This window comes from Melampsora larici-populina (genome assembly GCF_000204055.1).
Source record: "Melampsora larici-populina 98AG31 unplaced genomic scaffold MELLAscaffold_33, whole genome shotgun sequence".
Lineage (NCBI taxonomy): Eukaryota > Fungi > Basidiomycota > Pucciniomycetes > Pucciniales > Melampsoraceae > Melampsora > Melampsora laricis-populina.
Genome location: NW_006768797.1, coordinates 951,128 through 972,164, shown reverse-complemented (window position 1 = coordinate 972,164; position 21,037 = coordinate 951,128). Strand labels below are relative to the sequence as shown.

The 21,037-nt window shown below is 41.8% G+C and overlaps 3 protein-coding genes across 3 annotated transcripts; all 3 read left to right on the top strand.

The window, feature by feature from the left end:
• Positions 1 to 885: 885 nt before the first annotated feature.
• Positions 886 to 2,183, top strand: MELLADRAFT_78505 (uncharacterized protein; the record flags this gene model as incomplete). The annotated part of the gene is made up of 4 exons (XM_007412867.1): positions 886 to 945; positions 1,018 to 1,099; positions 1,230 to 1,336; positions 1,409 to 2,183. 4 exons carry the CDS (start codon positions 886 to 888, stop codon positions 2,051 to 2,053), a joined length of 894 nt encoding a protein of 297 aa, XP_007412929.1.
• Positions 2,184 to 2,881: 698 nt separating this feature from the next.
• On the top strand, positions 2,882 to 4,370 carry MELLADRAFT_89921 (uncharacterized protein; the record flags this gene model as incomplete). Its single annotated transcript, XM_007412868.1, has 4 exons — positions 2,882 to 3,239; positions 3,321 to 3,445; positions 3,546 to 3,744; positions 3,832 to 4,370. 4 exons carry the CDS (start codon positions 2,882 to 2,884, stop codon positions 4,368 to 4,370), a joined length of 1,221 nt encoding a protein of 406 aa, XP_007412930.1.
• Positions 4,371 to 7,316: 2,946 nt separating this feature from the next.
• Positions 7,317 to 8,097, top strand: MELLADRAFT_109035 (uncharacterized protein; the record flags this gene model as incomplete). Its single annotated transcript, XM_007412869.1, has 4 exons — positions 7,317 to 7,353; positions 7,477 to 7,557; positions 7,647 to 7,736; positions 7,961 to 8,097. 4 exons carry the CDS (start codon positions 7,317 to 7,319, stop codon positions 8,095 to 8,097), a joined length of 345 nt encoding a protein of 114 aa, XP_007412931.1.
• Positions 8,098 to 21,037: the final 12,940 nt, after the last annotated feature.

Genomic DNA, 21,037 nt, shown 5'->3' with positions numbered 1-21,037 from the left:
TATATTGGCTTATGAGTGAATCATTGAAAATGAAATCATCTTTTGATCACCAGATCTGGATAACTTTATTTTTCATACTTTCTCAAACAGGTTTCAAAGAAAATTACACAATCAAAATTCAATTTCTTATCTGTTCACTGGATTATGGATTGACATTTTAGTTCCAAAATCTTCCCACATCATCAATATCTAGTTGGGTTTTCTTAGGTGCTCATTCTGATTGAGATACAATTGGATTTTTTTTTTTGCAAGTGTAATTCATTTTTTTGATTCATGACTTTACATAGATCATTTGGATATCTAGATATTTGCACCTGAAGCTCAAAGCCCACTCTGGGATGGGGGATACTGAGGTAAAATAGTGTTTAGAAATGAAAAACATTAACAGGGATCCTTTCATCAGGGATACAATCCTAAAGATCCTTTTTGCACATGAGAGGTGAAATTGTGATTAGATTGGATTCCATACAGAATTGGAATAGGCTTGTGGTATAAAACACTCACCCCAAGCTCTGCTTTGAATTTCAGACTGAAGGAAATCATCAAAGGGGCTTGATATGAGCCATTGTGAACTCCTTATGACCTTTCTATAAGAGGTAAATTTATTTAGTTTATCACTTGTGATGGTGAGGTTTGATATTGAACAAGAAGCCAGAACTGAGACTATAAGATAAGGATCAATGTTGAATTTGGAAACTGTCATGTGATCTTGGCCAGCTGACCTGGATGTCAGGTGTTCTGGATATGGAATGGCAAAATTAAGTTTTAGTCAAAGCCATAATGTCAGACTTGATCCATGGGTTTACACGAGGATGAAATCCAGAGCAAGCCTTAGCTGACCACTGGGGAAGACCCCCGCACAACGTCAGGCAGATTCTTCATACAATGGTATCTCAGCTTGGCACTTGGGCAGTGGACATTCATTCATGGGACCCACCTCAGGCAGTGAGTTGGTTCGTTTTTGGAATGATCCGTGTCCGTTTTACTAATCTATCATGGTTGAAATTTTGAATGAAGCAATGGAAGTCTTTAGTCGATGCATTGGATCTTGAAAGCCAAAAGGACGTCACCTCATATCGCCATATGATCGACTCAAAGAGTGAGGTGACCTCGATCACTCCTTTTTCAATCGTAGAACCATGTGGTCATATCATAACCGCGGTTTCGTGCATCAAATGAGACGATTGTATCAATATTGCTTTCTTTCTGAAGCTCTCGTGCCTTGTTAGGATGTCTGGTTGGCAAGCTATTGGTGCGTGCTATCGTCTTCGAGCTCTATGGTCTGAATCCGACCTCCCTGAAGTTCTCGCGGACAGAGCTAGGTCGACCATACATGGTTAGTCAGTTATCCTGCTGCATACGCTTTTGAAGAAGAACACCAAACCAAGGCTTTTCTGCATTCTGACAGTCGAGCCAACTACCTAATCACGCATATTTCGATTACAACATCTCGCACGATTCGGATTTGATTGTTTGTGGCTATATAGCAACTTTTGAAGCCTCTCAGTTCCTTCAAAAAATCGGCGTAGATGTGATGCAACTGAAATTACCACGGGGAGAACAGTCCATTGAGACGTTCGCCGAGATGCTCTCTGAGTCACTTACCGGTACCGAGAATGATCTGATCAGACAGCCTTCATCATCACCCTCGGGACGTACTACCGACGAGATCCTCCTGGATCATTTACTTCAGCTGTGGACTCTCAAGGAATCTGTAGTGAAAGCAATGGGTGTGGGTCTATCAAGGGAACTGACAACCATCAATTTCTCAGCACTTCCTCCCTCAAACCAATCTTTCTTCGTCTACTCCGAACCCACGATTATGAAGATGGAGCAACAAGTGGATATCAAGTTCTCCGTAGATGGGAAAGTTTGTGAAGGCTGGTCTATCTGGAATACGATCCTCCACCTTCCTCGCGAGATAGCACTTGATCGATACGTCCTGTCTGTTGCTGTGCAATTTGGAAAGGGAGCTGACTCGGATGGAACCTGCATACATGGTGTGAATTTTAAGCCTATTGAAGAGTTGGTGACGGCGAGCTTGAGGAAATAGCTGCTAAAGCATGAGGTATTGTCTGTGATATGGTCTTTTGTTATTTTCAGAATCTCATTAGTGGTGTAAAGCAAAGGGATGGATGTGTAAGATCAATTTTTCAATTCGTATCACGAATTGAAGGTTCAGCACTTTGACTGAAACCTGACCTAGAGCCGATTTGACAATGATTGACTTTTTTTTGAAAATGTGTCGCCGTGCAAAACCATTCCAAACCCATTCATCAGATTCTGACTGAGGTTTTATTTGGCCAGTATGCAAAGATTTCCCCGCGAGCAATGATCTTCATCCGCTTCCATTCGCCGATCTTGACCAATCTGCCTCAAACTTCAAGCTACTAGCCTCAATAAGCCAGCTGTGTAAATGGATGAGCAAGGCCCAATGATCACCGGGAGTTCATTCAAGAGCGAGTCCGCTGCTCATGATCATGACTCGCAAAATCTTTGATTTGGGCAAGTTTTGTTCCCTGCGGCGCGCAATTCTTTTTGAAAAAATTGCAATCACCCCCCAATCGGCTATGAGGCTTATCATTGAAATGGTATCTTGATTTCATGTGAATAGTAAACAAGCTAAATGAGTGATTCACAGCCTATCGAAATCAAATAAGCCATGATCGCTTTCTAGCTGACGTCATTTGATCAAGTGGCTTACAATAATCTTTGATTGGTCAAGGTAAGGTTGATTGATATAAAATCTAGATTTCCCTCCCTGATCTTGACTGTTGACTTCCCCTCCAGTCATGATCTGAGTAGATATTCTGTAATCATTTTACATCTCCACCATTCAATTCTTTTAGATCACAATATATCACGTTCAGACTATCTTTCAATGACTGATACCCCAACGCGATCGGGCTCAAAGTCACATAGAAAACGATTTGAACCGATTTTGACGCGCGAATCCGCACGAGTCAATGAAAAACAAGTGACTTTCGAAGGTCATCAAAGAGGCGATATGCTCCCTCCACCTCCACCACCCGTTGCTGTCGGACGTGTGCCTCAGAGTCCTGGAAAATTTTCATCCACTGTCCAGAGGTCCAGATTTGCCTCAAGTCCTTCGGTCACGATCATGATGGAAAGTCCCTCCAACCGACCAGAATCGCCCAATGGACGAAGGTCTAGAGAATCGGATAAGACCAGGCAACCCGATAGAGCTTACGAAAGGCACTCTTCAGCTAATACTGAGGGTGAGTGGAGTTGATTTCGCTTAATCTGCTCTTGATGCGGTCAATCAGAGTGTTAACATAACCTCCAACTCGTCTTTGAAGCTGTTCCCACCACGTCTTCGAGACGTGCAGGAAGTGCGAGCTTGAAGAAGCCCGGGATAACGCTTTATACCAACGAGGAGCGCAAAAAGAGGAAACGCATGGAAAGAGGAATCGTCTCGCCTAGTGTGGGCTGATTCTTTCTTGCAGAGTCTCATCTAGGATCATTGACTCCGTCGCTGAAAATTATGGGAGTGCGGTAGCTGACATTCCATCCAATATGTACAGCCTCGCAAAATGACCCATCAACAAATTTCCTACGTTGATTCTGTCCCACAGTCTCCCCCTCGAAGGCCTCGCTATTCTACCACCAATTCCAACCTTGGAATGATGGAAGCTTCGTCCCATCCAAGAATGACACCTCCACTTTTCCGAGATGAAGATTACGAAGTCAAAAGCGAGAACGAGGGGCAAGAGATGGCAAAAGGTCAGTGGTCTCCATTTGATTCATAGTATTAGACTTTCCCATTGACGCTTGAGATATTTGTGACTTTATGTAGATACCGGACGTAAGTTTCTCTTTGTTTGGAACAGCACAGCCAGTGGCGCGAATACAGAGAAGTAACGAGCTTCTGTTATATGTTAGATGCGCTGGACGAAATTGTCAATTCCAATCAGGTCGACGATATCACTCCTTACATGTCAGAAGACGGTGAACCATTCGGAAGCAGTGGAGAAAATTGGCATGACGGCCAAGATGATGTTAACTTTCGTGATGAGAGCCAAATTAGTGGAAGTACTTTTGATAAGTATCCGGATTTGAGTGCTGGTCTCGCGATGGGACCCCAATTAACTCGAGCTCACCTACCATATAGCGAGATGTCATTAGATGAGAGAACTAAATCGTGTCAGCTTCTTATGGATCGGTTCAGCAAGACTGCTCAAGATGGTCAAGATATTTTGAAGCAAAAAATCGATCGCATGGATACATGCATGGAACGGATTGACGAGCGTTTGCATCAACTCAACATTCGTCAACAACAAATCGAAGCTCGACGAGAACACATAAGAGTCGGAGTACAAGCGGTTATCTCTGGTCCCAAACCTGAATGAAAACGGTCTCCATAAAGCTAAAGCCGATGGTAAAAGCTCAAAAGCATATCTTAATTTTTTCGTGACCATCATGTGTATTTTGTCATGAATATTTCACCAAAGGACGAATTGGCGCAAGTCACATTCCGCGTTTGCCATGACCACATATTTCAGTATTTTCTGTAGTTCCAAGTTATAATGTACAGCAGAAAATTCAGGTGAGGATGGGAAATATGAAAAGATTGGATGCCGTTCAAGAAAAGACGTGATAAACACCTTTGAGATGATTTAACCCCAAAGATAAGCCAAAAGGGGAAAAGTTGTCATCTTGGGCTACATACTACTTTTTTGCGGAGGCGAAGAGAAAACTCAGGATAGCAAACTTTGTTGGATTTGTCCTCGTTCAACAGATCCACGGTTTGTGACTGATTGACTGAGTAACTTCGATCAGTTGAGCGCTCGGCATGATTCACGGTAGCTCGTGATGGCTCCGGCACGAGCCCGGCACGAGCCGCACGAGCCGGATCAACGAGCCGAAATAACCATTCGTATTTGTAATAAGCCAATTCAAAAAAGAGCCATGGAACAAGTCACAATGGTGCTTAGATTCTCGTTTTATTCATTGCGTGATTGAGGAAATCGCTGATTGGGCATGTGCACTCCACAGAATTGGAGCATCTAATGAATAGCCTGGCGATCTAAAAAATCGATGAGAGCATGCGATGGGACTTATCGCCGTCCACATCAGACGAATATCTCTAGTTCTCTAGGTATGGTTATGTATCAAAGTGAAGCACATGTGATGAGTGAAGCTTTACTGGATGACCCCGCTATGATCGCCTATCATCCCTGATCATCCTCCCGTGGGCATTGGCACAGACGATAGATTGGGGATCCGCTGCAGGGTCCAATGAGACTGACCGATTCGGATGCGATTTCAAACATAAATGCGGTCCAAACCTGTTCAGACTTAAGTCACTTCATGGTAGAAAGTCTTGTATGAACAATTCATCTCGGAACTTGGTAACATTATCTGTAGGCTGAAGAACTTCATTCAATGCGACTATGTATGAATCATGAATCACAAACTGAACCAGAAATAGACAAGAGATAAGGATTGAAGAATTTCAATACCTAAGCTGCTCGCCCCGTGGGGCCCCCCACTTTCAGGCGTTTGGACCAGAGGTGCAACTTCTTGCAACTCACTGTCGTGCTCCCACTAACAAATGAAAAAATGACAATCCTTTGAGCATTTTCAATAGGACCATATAAGACCATATCCAATGATCAATTTATTGTATATCATTCGATTGAAACAGATTACCTGTTTAGTTTTCTTGATCAAAAGTTTAAAATTCTCATGATCAACTTCGCAACAGTTTCATCAAATGCATCAATGCCGTCATCGGTTCAACTAAGGGGATATTTAGTAGACTAGTAACGGTCAAACTCGTGCTGTGCAATCCCATTCTCTACTTTCGGTACGGACTTGTGTTTTGAGTATCATTCATGTTCACCGTGATAAGCGTCTGAGGTAACGTCCGAGATACAGATTCTTCATATATACAATCGGGAGATAGTCAAGACTCAAGGCTATACACCGAGACAGGAGGGAATTATGTAAATTCGGGATTGCACTGAATGGACCAAACATCCAACTTGATCACCTAAATCCTCGTTCCACGGTGACATGGACATGGCTCCGATCCTTTTTTGAAGTCGGTTTCTTAGGATTAGGAGTGCAAGATGGAAGAAGGAATCCAGAGCTCGCGTAGATCCTACTCCTATCTCACTTCTCTTTTGAAAACTTCGGCAGCACCTGAAGTTGCAGTCTTCTTGCACACACTCAGATTCCGGCTGAGTGCCCTAAATTTTGTTTGAAAGTTTCAATGTCGCCATCGAACTTCAGCTCCTTGGAAACTTTGCCCGTCCTACCCGAAGCCTTTCTATTACATCTGCACTAGTGAATTGATGCCTGCGAGCTTAAGGTTTTTCCTTGCAAATTGATCAACCAGACGCAACAATGACATGCGTTTCTCAAAGGGGAAAACATAAAGTGAAAATAGTTTTCGAGAGGATAAAGTTGCCTGGGACTTATGGAAAGTCACATACAATTTCCGTGGTCACCCATTGACACAACTATTCGACCATTGAACACTTATTTGATCACCTGAGCGAAGGGCGTAGGTCAGATGACCAATTTTATAGGATATCAAAAGCCATCATAAGCTGGGGTAGGATACAGTCACAGTAGAGAAATCTATTTAATCACCTTTACGGGTTTTACCGGAAACATCGAGCTGTTCTTCCGTATATAGGACATGGGCAACATTTTCAACCCTTTTGATCTTCCTTACATGCTCGCCTATCGATTCCGGAAGAACCGCTTGCGTTTTAGTTCCTAGAGTTCTTACAAGTTTGAGGTCAGCTGAACCCATGAACAGTGCCCCCCTCAGATCTCGACTACGACAATATTCTGTATCATCTGGAAACTTTCGCAGCAGATATGTAATGAGTTGTCTTTTATTCTCTCTCAAACTCCCGACGATACTTGATTGAAGTTAGTTTAAAAGCTGGTCTGACTCTCATTCATAGTCCCAGCGTAATAATCTCATTCAACTTCACTTTCTCAACTTCAAGTTTTCAATTTTACTCAAACGACTTCTTTATCAAACCTTTTCCCCTACTTTGATCATCTTTCAACGTGGCCCAGTCCAATTCTCCATCAGCATCTTCAGAAGTTTTCTACTCAACAGATACCTTCAAAGATCGATTCAGAGTCACGTGATCCACTTCTTGATTATCTTGCTTATCGTCATTTTGCCACAAGTGCTTCTTGCTTAGGAATCCAATAAACAAATCATTGGTATGATGAGTTGGACAAATTTTAGATTCACATTGGTTTTATGGGCTAGCTTTGGTTTACAGTTTATCTCCTGTGGAGATGTGGTCTCACAAGCGTGTACAATGACTTTTCTTCCCAAAATCGATTCTACTGTCTCAAGTAAGTAGTCAAAAAGTTTATCCATCTTACTCAATTTCACTCCAAAGTAGTTTTAACAAATCCAGACATTCATCATGCTTGTTTCTGATTTATTTTTAAATTCATTATTTTATTTTTCCTTAGATCCTCGGGTTGCATGTCAAGGTGCTCCACAACCTTCGGTACATTTAACTTGCCTTTCGTCTTCTTGTCAAGGAACTTCAAGTACGTAGGATCAGTTTCAAATCTTTTCATTCTCTACATCCTCTCAATCATCGATCGTCTCCTTATCACCTCTTGGGTTTATCTTTTAGCTTGCAAGAGTTGCACAGCGGACCTTACACATGCCTATGTTTCTTCTGTTGAGTGTGTGAATTACGATGCTGGTGAAGCTGGTGTTACAAGTGAGTGAATCTCTTTGAATCATCCTATGATCATCATGGTATTGATTCTTTTTCATCATCTCCATAATCGACTCTAGCATGTATGAGTTCAAGTAACGAATCATATACATGCACAGGAAGTTGTAGTGGATATGCCTGTAAGGATAATCGTAATCTTGTGCTTCATGAAAAAAGTCACACCAACTGAAACCATCAACTCTTCTCATCTTTATGGGCAAAATTAGCTTGTAGTAGTTGCACTTTAGAGCCAACCTCGACGCCGGCTGGTCCGACTTCGACAGCATCATCTTCAGGAACTAAACAAAGTGGAAGTGATGGTTCCTCAAATGGACAAGTAACAACTTGGTTAGCTTGGAGATGAAGAATGAAAACTTGAAGAGTGACTTTTAAACGAGGCACGGAAAATCAGGTATTACGATGCCAAGATATGATTTAGGATTACCAATCCATCAAGATGATTAAAGGTTCTTATCAATCCATACCTAGTCTTATGGGATTTATCCTTGCCCGCCAAGTTAAGCTAAAGATTTAAAGCTTTTCTTTATGCGAGAGTGAGGTTAAAGAATCATATATGGTGACCAAATATCGCTTCGAGTTTTTTTTTTGTTTTTCATCGGATCATTTGAAGTTCTTTTTAACCATTCAAGACCTATGAGAAAAACAGGCAATTTCCCATCATTTCTTTTGTAGCAATTTACCATCTTCAAAAGCATGTACATTAAGATCCACTTTTTTTTTCTGGCGATAAGCTTACTTTTTTTTCTTCTTCTTCTTCTAATTATTCATCGTGAGCTTTATTCTTATGTTTATTTGGGTTATACTAAAAAATCCAAATCAATTCATTTCAATCCTTTCTTTTCATAAAAACTGTTGTAATAGAAGATCACCAAAAAATATTAAGCATCATATACATTCCTTCAATAATTGAATCTCATCAATCCCCAAAAGATTTGTATTCACTTCAATTATGATGAAAATAAAAGTAAGCACTTTTAGAGTCAAAATGTGATTTTCAAGTGGGAAACCACTATTTACCGCCCGGATTGGAAAAACCCGACGCCCCCTTGCCGGATACCGCCCGGGCGGTAACCATGACGCCGCCCGTTTTTTTAAATCTCAAATTCTTGTAGATAGAACTCCAAGTTCTTATAGTTCTCATCTCACAATCATTGTGGTCCTTAATGCATTGTAGTGCCGTGTTTAAAACACAATCTGGTTCATTACAAATTGACAAACAAGGTACAGCAGAATAGATAAAGGAGAGACAGCCACAAAACAATTGAATAACAATGAAGATCTAATGTAAAACCAAACTAAACTAAGTTTTCCCACATTTCCAACTCTTTGTGGAAAGCCTCGAACCATCGCGGCATCTGAGTGCTATTAAGCACTTCTGAATTCAAAACCTGCCCATAAACTTCAGGATACGGTACCAAATTGTCCCCAACTCCCAGACTGATAAAGTGATCATTGTTCACAAAAGCAAGTATGATCGGAGGTTGTTTGTTGGGTGGTGTTTGATATGGGAAGAAGCTGTAACAGCTGCTTCTGGCGGGAGTAAGAAGGATCACTGGACGATCAAATGCACTGGCGATGATGAATCCCAGTGTTGGCATCCTCAGCCAGTACTGCTTGGGCACGAGATGCCTTCATGATCAAGCCAACCTAGTATTTCTTTCACAAAGTTTTCCCCCATCAATTTCTGAACCTTTGTATTTCTACAGGGTCGTTTGGATGGTGTGGACATCAACTTGACATGGTCTTGTGCGTTCAGAGTCAGTTCAGCTTGAAGTGCCTTCCGGATCACCAGGTAGGTGCCTTTCGAAAAGTTGTTCATCGATGCGGCAATTGCATAGAATCCGCAATTACCATATGCTGGAGGATCATGAATTGACCGGATGAACGGTGAAATATAGGCGGGTAGTTGATTCAACATTAATTGATCGTTGGATTGACCACTTTTGACGACCACAGTGGTCTTCACTTGAATGCGTTGAAACAGGTCAAAAAATCGACGTTCTTACTTTCAATAAATGTCTTCAAACCAAAATGGCTGCCTTCGACTCTAGAGGTAGAGGAATTGCCAAAGTGTGGGGTCAAAGAGGTGAAGAGGAGGACAAATTTGTTTGTTTGATGTAGCCAAGTCCGTTCAAGGTATGTAAGGATGTCGTGTTTTTTAGCGATATCAGTGAGAACTTTCATATTTGAGTCGTAGTCCGCCGCAGTAGATGAAAAACAAAATTTGTTCCATGCTGCGATGAAGTTATCCCACTCGGATCCTAGCTGTTTCTTGCAGTTCTTACCCATGTTATCATTTATGTGCCAGATGCACAACAAATGACTAAATTCTGGGAATACCTTACCGATAGCATTGAATAGAGCCGGTTCAGCATCGGTGACAAATGTCTTTGGTTGGCAAATAGAGGTGGTGTTTTCAGTTGAGTCATTTGACTCAAAGATGATGGCCTTCAGTTGGTTCAATGCCCATTCGTATTGATCTTCAACTTCACTATGCATGAAACACAGTGCCACAGTGAATGATTTATGAGTATTCGTGGTACCGACAATGTGGAGGAGGGGCAAGTTGAAGTGGTTCGTTTTGTAGGTGCAATCAATACTGAGGACCGTTGGAAATCGACGAGTGAGGCAAATTGCATTAGGGGATGCGAAAAAAAAAGATTGAAGGACTCCTGTGTCTGACGTGATGGTCCGAAATGCCCAGTTGAGCTCAGTCACTAGATCAAATAATCCCTGAATAGGTGTTCTTCCATTGAGCCAAGTCTTCTTGTGACGAGCTCGCGCGTTATAAATATCTCGAACCAAGAGTCGTGAACTTCCGGGTGCGGTGTTAATAAGAGCTCGAATCTGGCAAGGTCGGCATCCTGCTGAAGAGTAAGGCAACCTTTTCGTCCTTCTTGGGTCCAATCCGTCGATATTGGCTTTCACCAGAGGGCTTGTTGAATGGTGGGTGGTTGTGAGTATTCTTTTTAGGGTTCTTTTCACCGTCAGAGGTGACCACCCATCGTCCCTTCGAAGAGTGGAAGTTGAGAGACACCTCAAAGGTGCAACCGGTCTTCTTGGATGAAGAGGATCTAACTTTCCCCGGGTCCTTAGGTTCATCGGTTTCAAGTGGAGGTTTGATCTTGACGTGACTATTGGCTTTTGAACACTCAAGATATGTCCGGATGATCTGTTGTTTGTTGGTCTTGTGGCTTTTGACCAATAACACATACCCTTGATGTCGTGCAACCTCGTTCATGTACATAAGTCCATTTTCCCGGTCAATAAACTGTTTCCCAATCTTGGGTGTTTCCCTTCTCCGCACCGGTTCAGCCCCTAAAGTAAAGGATGTAAAGCAGATTAACAACATTATTCGAGTATGATTCAAAGACAAGGGAAAGAAAATCTTACCGATAGGAGGCCAATCTGAGTCTTGTTTGGTGTCAAGATCATCTACATCTAAACTCGTTTCTTCTTCATTGGCATCCTCTGTGGCGCATAAGGCAAAGACAGGTCAGTTGAACACCTAACAATCAATCCAAACCACATTGAATATACGTACCAGTGGTGTGAAGTACAGGCCAATTGTTGACTTTGTTTTCATTAGGGACAGAAGGTGGACTAGTTGAGTTTGAAACCAATTGAAGGCCAGGGTTTGGAAAGGAGAGGGGTCCGGCATAAAGCGGATTCGGAATGAAGGCTGGTTGTGATTGCTGCGTGTTTGGAAGTTGAGGAACAATGGTATTTCCGGCTGGGTTGGCAAATAAAAAGGGGTTTGGAAAGGGCATCCATACTTGTGGTGGTAGTTGTGAAGGATGATAAAGGGATGGAGGTTGATAGAGTAAATTGGACTGAGTTGTAGTTGATTGGGTTGAGTTTGAGCTGATCAGAGTTGAGGATGTTGACTCAATATTGCTTTGCTTCTGCTTAGACATCCGGCTGAGGCTGAACAGTGATAAGATAGAGCAAAGATTGTAGGAGTTCCAAGTGAGAAAGGTGAATGGCTGTAGAAGGCAAACAAAGGATGGATCGATCAGTGAAGGAAGGAGGGAGGATATCCTTTTTGTTTTCATAAACAAGGGGCACTCACCATCATGAGGCAAACCATCTTTTGTTGTTGATTTGCCTTGATTCGATGTTGGTTGCCCTGCATACAGGGCAAGAGGCGTTGGTGCTGTGGTGGTTAGTTGCGGTGGTTGGTGTGTTTGTAATGGTTAGCTTGATGGATGGACGGATTGGGATTGAAGTGGCCGACTTTGTTATCGCCCTGTTGGAATGGTGGTTAATCACACAATACTGCCCGGTTCTGTAATTGCGGGCTACATCGCCCGCGAAAATTGCCCGGTATACCGCCCCCCGGGGCCACTGCTATGCCAAAATGGCTCGGTACAGCGCGGACCTTTGCGGGTATTACCCCAAACAAAGGGGGCATTGGGTTTTTTCTTCCGGGCGGTAAATAGTGGTTTCCTTCAAGTGAATCAATTCAATACTCAGAACTGACTCATTCTTTTCTGAGAGTACATGAATGCCCTTTGACAAAACTACGTTGAGCAAACTGAGTTCCTGAATTTCAAAGGAAACCCTTGCACAATATCACATGATTTGACAAGATATTGAGCAGAAAAATTTCGCTCATGAATCATAGGGGAATCATTCAACCCTATATAATTTACTCAAATGACCCTGTAGAATACTTCACCGTACAAACCATATTGATATCAATTCTTATCTGAATCAATCTTCAAAATCAATTCTCTTTCATCATATCATACCAAACAAAAAACATCTGAAATTTTTCTCAATCCCGTGGATGTCGATCCATTTGGGTTTATCACATGGCCAGAACTGTTGCATAATTGACTTTGACCCAAGCTTGATCCGACCAAAGGTTTTACTTTGTATACACCCTTCAGCTTATCCTGGTAATTCCCAAAGATTTTATTCGCCCTTGAGCTCTTGTTTACCCTCAAGCTTACACTGCCAAACTAATATGCATACTTGCCCTTGAGAATACCCTACTGGATCATTTGCTTCTCTTTGAGCTCATCTCACCCATCCTTTGACTTACCCTTGCCAATGCCCTTCGAGTTGATGATATACTGGGGATCTTGAAAAGCTTTACGTGAGGAATTTTGCCCTCGAGACTCAAGTCAACCGGTGGGGTCCGGGAAGTTGACTCAAGCTTTAAGGTAAGACCAATATGCCCTATACGGTCAGCTTTAGATATATCTTATGTCTATCATATAAACGATCTTGTCTTTGATCAGATCAACTTTATAGCCCATCGATATCTGTAGATCTTTGGAAGATTAACGGAAGAAGAGTTTAGAGATAGATCAAGAGGGTGCATACACACATACGTACAATTTCATAGATTCTTTATTACAATCAATTCATCTCCATACATCCCTAGCTTCACACATGACCCCGGACGTGGGCGTGCCAGGGGCCTACATAGTTAAGCTCAGCACAAGCCTCACCATGCGTGACCACAAGCCCCAGAATGTATGCGCATACCAATAAAAAGTCAATCTGATATATGGATTTATAGAGAAATAAGTACCATGTAATACTCACTCCTATTAGAGTTTATGATTCACATGAAGATTTAGATCAAATCAAATGATATCATCATCAAATGTCCACTCATCATCCTCATCCTGAACATCCTGAACATCATGGACATCACAAACATCATGACATCATCTCATCATGATCATCACATGTGTGTGTGTGTATTCAGATGATGGTGTATACCTTCATGCATACATATACCATCGTATCATTAACTTTAAAATGTAATTAATCTTTAGGGATGAGGTAATGAGCCTGAAGATGTGATAAGGTAAAGGTTGTAGAAATATTATAATTCACAAGCTTAAGAAAATCAGAATTCAAGTGTGTATGTACTACAAATGGTGGTGATTTTCTAAGGTTGAAGTTCACCCTAATTTCCTCGCCAGTTTGTTTTTTTGTAAGATTGGCAAACACTTGGAGAGATTCGCTGGATACATAACTCTTGCGTACGGAAATTCAGCATTCTTGAATGTTTGGCTCATGTACGTAATCCTTTTCAAAGAATTGAACTGTATCTGAGGACGTAAAAGGGAAATACCCGGTACGGAATGAACTCAATGGATGTGATGCAAATGGATTTAAAAATTCAAACCAAAAAACATGGGCATCTTTAGTTTCAAGAAGTGTGGTCTACCCGAGGAGAAAATGGGAAAGTTGATTTTAAATCGGAATCAAATCTTACAGAAGGAAATCCTATGAAATTCGAATCGAAGGGAATGAATTGAATCAAATTGGAATTTAGAAGTGACTTCGAGAGTGAGGTTCGAAGTTTGTTTGGTTGAAGTTTGGTTTGTGTATTGTGATATCATAGATGAGCATACTTGATGTTGGTGTTTTGTTGAATTGCACGGTATGGTGGAGTGGTTTTAAAGACGAGAAATTAGAGAATTGGATTTCCGAAGGATTTCAACCAACCAATCTTTTCAAAATCCTCATCATCAAGCTCAGGAAGATCAAGAAAATCAAACCAAGAAAACTTGAGCTGTGCTGAGCTGTTTTCACAATTCACCAATTCTTCTTGGTCAAACATCCATCATCTTGACTCATCTAGTCATCAAACAGAAATTGAATGGATTGATGGTTAGTTTGATTTTGCTTCTTTATCTTTCCTTGATTTGAATCCATCTCAATCTAAATCTTTTTAAATCTGTTTACCATGATGATAAATCTTAACACTTTGCCTCACATATACTTTACCCAAGAATTGGTAAACTGAATCTCATCACCAGCTCATACACATACCGAGATCTCAATCAGCACGCTGCACAAATCAGCATTCAGGATGCTTGCTTAAGATTGAGTTTCTTTTAAAAGGTTAACCAAATCCCAACCAAATCTATGATTTCTTCTTTGATCGATTCACCAGTGCCACAACCTCAACTTGATCTGGATTGTAAGTTATTTTGGATTATAACATATAGATATTTGACAATGTCTAAATTTACATACTTGACTTTGATTGACATCTTTAATGTTTCTTCTTTACCGTGTCTCTTCTCTAATCCCTTGATTTTTTTTCTGTAATTGCATCCTTCACTTTGCCTTACAAAATCTTTAACTTCAAATCTCTTCAATTTATCTCGACCCTTGGTTCCATCTTATACACATTCAATATAATCGATTTAAACTTTTAATTCAATCAAATTATTGTCACCTGTGTCACTATAAACGTTCAGACTGCATCCGCTTGAAAAATGAGTAAACATATCGGATGCAATCCGAAAAACTCTTTGCAGACCCAACCAGATCTATCAGATACATCTGTGGAGACCTTCAAGAAACTTCCAAAGTCCCTCTGAACATCCTTCTTCTCCCATAAGATCATTCTGGGTAAGTCATGGATATTTCCAGACATTCATGGAACCCTTTGCAGCCCATAGAAATGTATGTTCCACATCAGCACACAAGACAGCATGTATAATAGGCATTTTATACAAGGAAAGGACAAATGTCCAGATGAATCTGGGCAATGGAATGCAAGATCAATGTTTGCAAGGCGGATATGAACGTCCAGATGCATCTGGGTGTTCAAACGCAACATGAAAGTCAAGGCAGAAATAAATGGCCAGATGCATCTGAGTCACAGGCATGTTGACAAGGCGGAAAGTTTTCAGATGAATGTCCAGATGCATCTGGGTAATGAAAGCCAGACCAGTTGCGCAAACCAAAAAAAGCCCAGATACATCTGGGTGGTCCCACGTATCAATCTGGTCATTTGGCAGGTTTTTGACAGATGTATCCAGGGTGGTATCCAGATGCATCTGAATGAGGAAAACTGATTGGAGTATAAGATGCATCTGTGTCTGCATCACATGCAGGTATCACGAATTTGGAATATGCCAGATGCATCTGATATTGGATGTATCTGGTCTGTTAAAAATTCACGTTTCACACCTCACAAATCACCTCCATCTAAAATCACATCATGAAGTAGTACACCTAGTTGGTTGTATATATCATCATCTTCTTCTTCAAGAATTAAAACTCCCTCTCCTACCTCATTTACAGCAGGAACTAATTTATTCCATGTGTCCGTGGCACTGCGGAATAGTGTAGTCCACCCGCAAGATAACTCTTCATACTCTTGAATTGGGACATCAGTATAGGGGCACGTCCTGTGCAATAAGACAATCAAGTCTTCAGGTTTCCAATTGATCCATAGACGGCAGTACTTGTGCGACATGGAGGAGTATAGTGACCTGTAAACCTCCACACATTCGTCCCATTTCTGCTTAGTTACTTGAGAGTGCTTGAAAACACACTTGATAGGCCCTGCAAAGTCAAATCCGCTGTTCCACTCTATGTATTTCAATGCAAAAGTCGTATGTGTCAATATAATTGCCCTCAATTACGGGATACAAACTAGAAACCCGGATTTGTTCCGGGTTTCCCAATTCGGACTTTTTGGCTGTGTTTGCGCAAACTGGGAAACTGGGAGAACGTGGGAAAGTTCCAAACACAGCCAAAAACAAAAACTGGGAAACTGGGAAAAAAACCCAGTTTTAACTTTGTATCCCGTAAATAAAGAGCCAGGTGTACACACCTGCTTCTGATACAGTCTTCAATGATTCTAACTTGGCCGCTGTAAGGATTGACCAGTCAACTACTTGAAGAACTTCGATACCAATTCGGCGCAGCTCCTTGCTGCAGCTTCGAACCTTCAAATAAGCTTCGATTCCTGCTTGCGTAGACTGATTCACTGCCCAATCTTCGTTGGGATGAGTAAGATGACCAATATTCCAGAATGGATCTTCGATGTCCATCTTATGTACACACTTGAGGTTTGGGCATTCAATTGCCACTTGTGGATCGTACATGGTGTTGTAGTCGACTACCTGATCATGATAAGTCTTCCACTTATTTTTCAAAAGTCGGACCTTTCCCCTCATCTGTGTTTTGAAAGATTGTTGGGCCTTTGTACCTGAGTTGTACCATTGCAAACATTAACATAATTAAAAAAAACTTGAGCAATAAATTTAAACAGACCTGTGCCAGGTCTATCCCAACGTTTTTGTAACTCGATAATCCCCACCCTGGCTTTGTAGAGACGAGATTTGGCGATACGGAGACGAATGAGACCCCGACCCCTTGGATCTGGGCAAAGAAAGAATGTCAAGACCAAGTTCTGCATTGAAAAAACCTGAGTTCATACCTTTAGCTTCAGGAATGTTTCGAAAGTCATCGCTCCCGAGTTCAGCGACGACCTCGTTGATCTCCAGCTCCAAAAACACCAAGTTTGCTGGCAGACTCGCCAGCTCAGTATTCTCCTTGTCTGTGCGGGTTCTGCGACGTTTCTCTCAAAGCTCCTCAAGACGATGCCTGAGGAAGGGAAGATATCAATACACGGCTGAAACAGATTGGATAAAAAAGGCTTACTTTGATATCCTCAACTGCTCTTCCAGACAAATCAAAGATTTCAACTGACTAGTCAGATCTTTCAGAGCGCTGTTACCCAGGAGTTCAATCTGTGCTGAGCGTTGTCTCTCCCATTGCTCAGCGTAATATTCGGTAGTCCTTCCCTCTTGCAAAAACAAGACCTCAAGTATTTGCTCGTTTTCAGCTAGCTCAGCTTCATACTCGTTTAATTTAGACAAAAATGATTTGACTGTTTGAATAAGGAGGGATTAAGTCTATATCAATACAGCTCGGAATCAGCAACAAGTATAAAAATCATGAGTTACCTGTATTCTCCAGGCAGATACGGTTCATATGCTTTGATTTGAGGTCCAAGGCAACCTTTCTGTGCTGTTTGGTAGCATATCGGTTGACGGAGACCAGTGGCGAGAGCTTCATCCACACACGTTCTGGACCCTCTCCATCCGTTTTTCCCCAGCCAACGTTCTTTCGAGGGTCATAAGAAAGTCAACAGCCATATGCGTGGGCATACGAATGAAATGCACCCACAGCAAATTTGACTCGGGCTGCATTTCGTTCCTCTTCAAAAATCTTATGCTATAAAGGATCAGGATACATGAGTATTCTTATCACACTTTCAATTGTATGCAATACCTTACTTTTACAAGACCCTTTTCAAGATTACAACCGATGTCATAAACAACACCCACTGTTTTGGGTGGACCAACTGCGCTACGTAGCTGCTCAAACAGCCAATCTATCATCGCATGGGCAAAATAAGCTCTACATATAAATGATGATGTTGTGTTAGCCAAATTGGAAGCATCGGAAGAAAGTATAAAAAGACGTACTTCTCACCGCTTTGCACCACATTTATGTATGCCAGGACGTGGTCGTGCCGGCAACACATACCAGATAGGCCGGTGTCGTCACATGATCGCCAAGTGCTCCCATTGCGCTGATTGTCTGCTGCTGTGTGTTGAGCAGTACATTGATCCTGTAGATGTAAACATGTCAATGATGCGGCAGTTAGAAGATCCCAAAAGACATGCCCACCGTAGACAAAGCTCGTTGGGGCTCTGGCTGCTGAGCCCACTTTGTCACATGATCCTCGGGCAAGAAAAGGGAAGGGGTGATGTGCTGAATTTGCTCCAGTTCCACACTAGCTGATTTATGCCAACGTTGTTGAAAGTTACAGTCTAGACATACAATGACCTGAGGTTCGTTTGAGTGTAGTGCTCCGGAGAATCGTCCATAACAACGTGGGCAATTGATTTGTAGCTTCTCAAATCCAGTAAGGTCAAGTACACAATCGCTTAGTTCTTTCTCCAACCTGATAAAATCCCGATAAACATCAACGGCAGGAGTGAGAGTGAATCTCCACTGTCTAGCCTATCGAAGTAGTAGATCAATGAAAGTGGGAAACATATTGAAAATGTGAATATCGCGCTGATCAGATGTAAAAAAAAGTGATCTACTTACATCTTCCCCATTCTTAGCCCATAGAATTGGGTGACTCATATCAAGATAATCATCAAGAGCCTGAGCAAAAGGTTGAAGTCGAATATTACAGTACTTCCAAAGAAAGTGATGGAAGCGGAGCAATCGAATTGAATAGGCTGTTTGAGGGTGTACTGGAGAACTCCCGATGTATCCCATTTCTATCAGTCGAACCTGATCAATTTGGCACAAGCAAAAGTTCACTTCTACCCTTATGCGGCCTGTCCTACTTGCCTCAGTTCACAGGACACCTGATACATACAAAAAAACTCACCCAATATGTTGATTAAATCCACCATTTGCTTCACTCTACTCGATTCATTGCAATGACAATGTTCTTTGAGATCTTTGTTCCAATTGTCTGTCCGGCCACCTCTCTTCTGCCGACATTTCATGAATGTCAAAAACATTACTTCAATGATACTTTTCCACTGTCGCGCCTCTCTGATGCGCCGTTCCTGATAAGTCTTGCTGCTTGTGAGGCGGATGTATGCCGTTCCAGGTGCATCGGGTTCTGATTCGACCTCCAATTCCGAGTCAGAACTTGAATCCTCGTCCATGATATGTATATTGTGTATCTTGTTGTGTTGGAAATTATCTTCATTATAATGTTCATTGGGGTGTAATTCAAATTCGTTGGGTTGAGTGATGGCTCAAGATAGTGTGTTGATAAAAGGTGCTATGTAGTCCAACTCAATCGCCTCAAATTCTGCCAATCGTTGAGCAGAGGAACTCTGAGGTCTTGAATGGCGTGTCTGCACTCAACGGCCAAGTGGACAGGGAATTTGCGAGTCACTCATGAATAATATAAAGGGAAAAAAAGCTGGAATGTTTTGTTGGGTTATGTGATATGCCAGCCCCAACTATTTGATTTAACCGTCTATCACACTAACCGTCTTTGGCTATCACACTAGTTCTGATTGGGTTGGATTGGCTGATCAATTCAACTGTCACATTTCAAATGGTCATGAGACGGCTGGAGATACACGTGAGACACAATGGTTTTGGACTCTTTATAAGGATCCCACTATTTAGCGCCCCCTTGGCTGATATCCGGAGCCCCCCGGGTTTTCACCAAAACCCGTGTGACCCGCTGACACCCGACCATTTTCAGCCTATATTTTGCACAGTCGGACCTCAAGGGCTCCCTAAGAGGGCACAAACTCGCAAATGAGCCCCAATTAATTGTCAGTTGACCTATTTGGTGCCCTTCCATCCTTGATGGGGCTGCGAGATGAATTAACTGTTAGAGATCCAACTACTAGAGATATGCAAATTGTTCATGATCCTCTTGTGCTCTGGAATCATCTCAAAGTTTTTCACTTCAACTCTTACAAGGCTAAAGCTCAAGCATATCGAGCTCGCTCTGCAAACCATGTCACAAATCAGATCAGACAGCTTGAAAGTTCATATCAATGAATTTTCTTCCTTCCTTTGTGAATTCAATAAATCAGGATTGATAGTCTGTTTCTTATGTTGGACACTCTACAGTTGTGGTATGTCTGTTTTTGTAGTTTGTGTCCTTTTGTTTTGTTTTGTTTTCTGCCTCTGTTATGATGAGTAATGATATTGTCCTCTTTGACAAGATCCAATCCTTCGGGCAAGACTGGATTATCCTTGAATCAATACTTACAAACTTGAAATAAGACTTCAATCATGTATTGAACTCGTTTGCTGATAGTAGCTTCATGTAAGATTAAACGGAATCGTTCATAAACACTGTTATTGGCTTTAGGTTCAGCCTCCAAAAAGAAAGCAACAACTTGTTTGGTGAAACCGACCGCAATCTGGACTGAATCATCAGTGGGGTTTTCAAGTAAAGGAATGATCATCTCGAAAGCTAGGAGATGATGAGCGACTTGTTGGTTGACTAATTGAGATATGTTTATGCAATGCATACAGTCTTGTGTGTTCATCGAGCTCAGCTTGTCGCACTTTTATCGAAGTGACAATGGCTCTGTATCGACTTCGCTTACTTCAGATAGTTAGATGGGTGTTGTCTACATGTACAAAAGAGGAAATCCTTGACTGAACAAGATCAATGGAGGATAAATAGAGGAGATGAAGTAAAGATCGTGGGTGCCCCTTATGATCAAATAAGGAGCCCCTTTTTGTAGGAAGGGGCGCCAGAAAGGTTTGTAGCCTGATGTCCGACCCGAGAAGGGGCGCCGGATACTGCTCCGAGGGCGCTAAATAGTGGGATCCCTTTATAAAGGTCTTCCAGGCCAGGAGACAACTATCTGTCCTTGTTTTACTAGTGTTCATTTGGCTATTGGGACAAATGATAGTCCAACTTGGAAGTATTATTTCTAAGAAATTGCAAATGATACATCCAAATCTTTGATTTGTGTGTATTCAATCACTTCTCA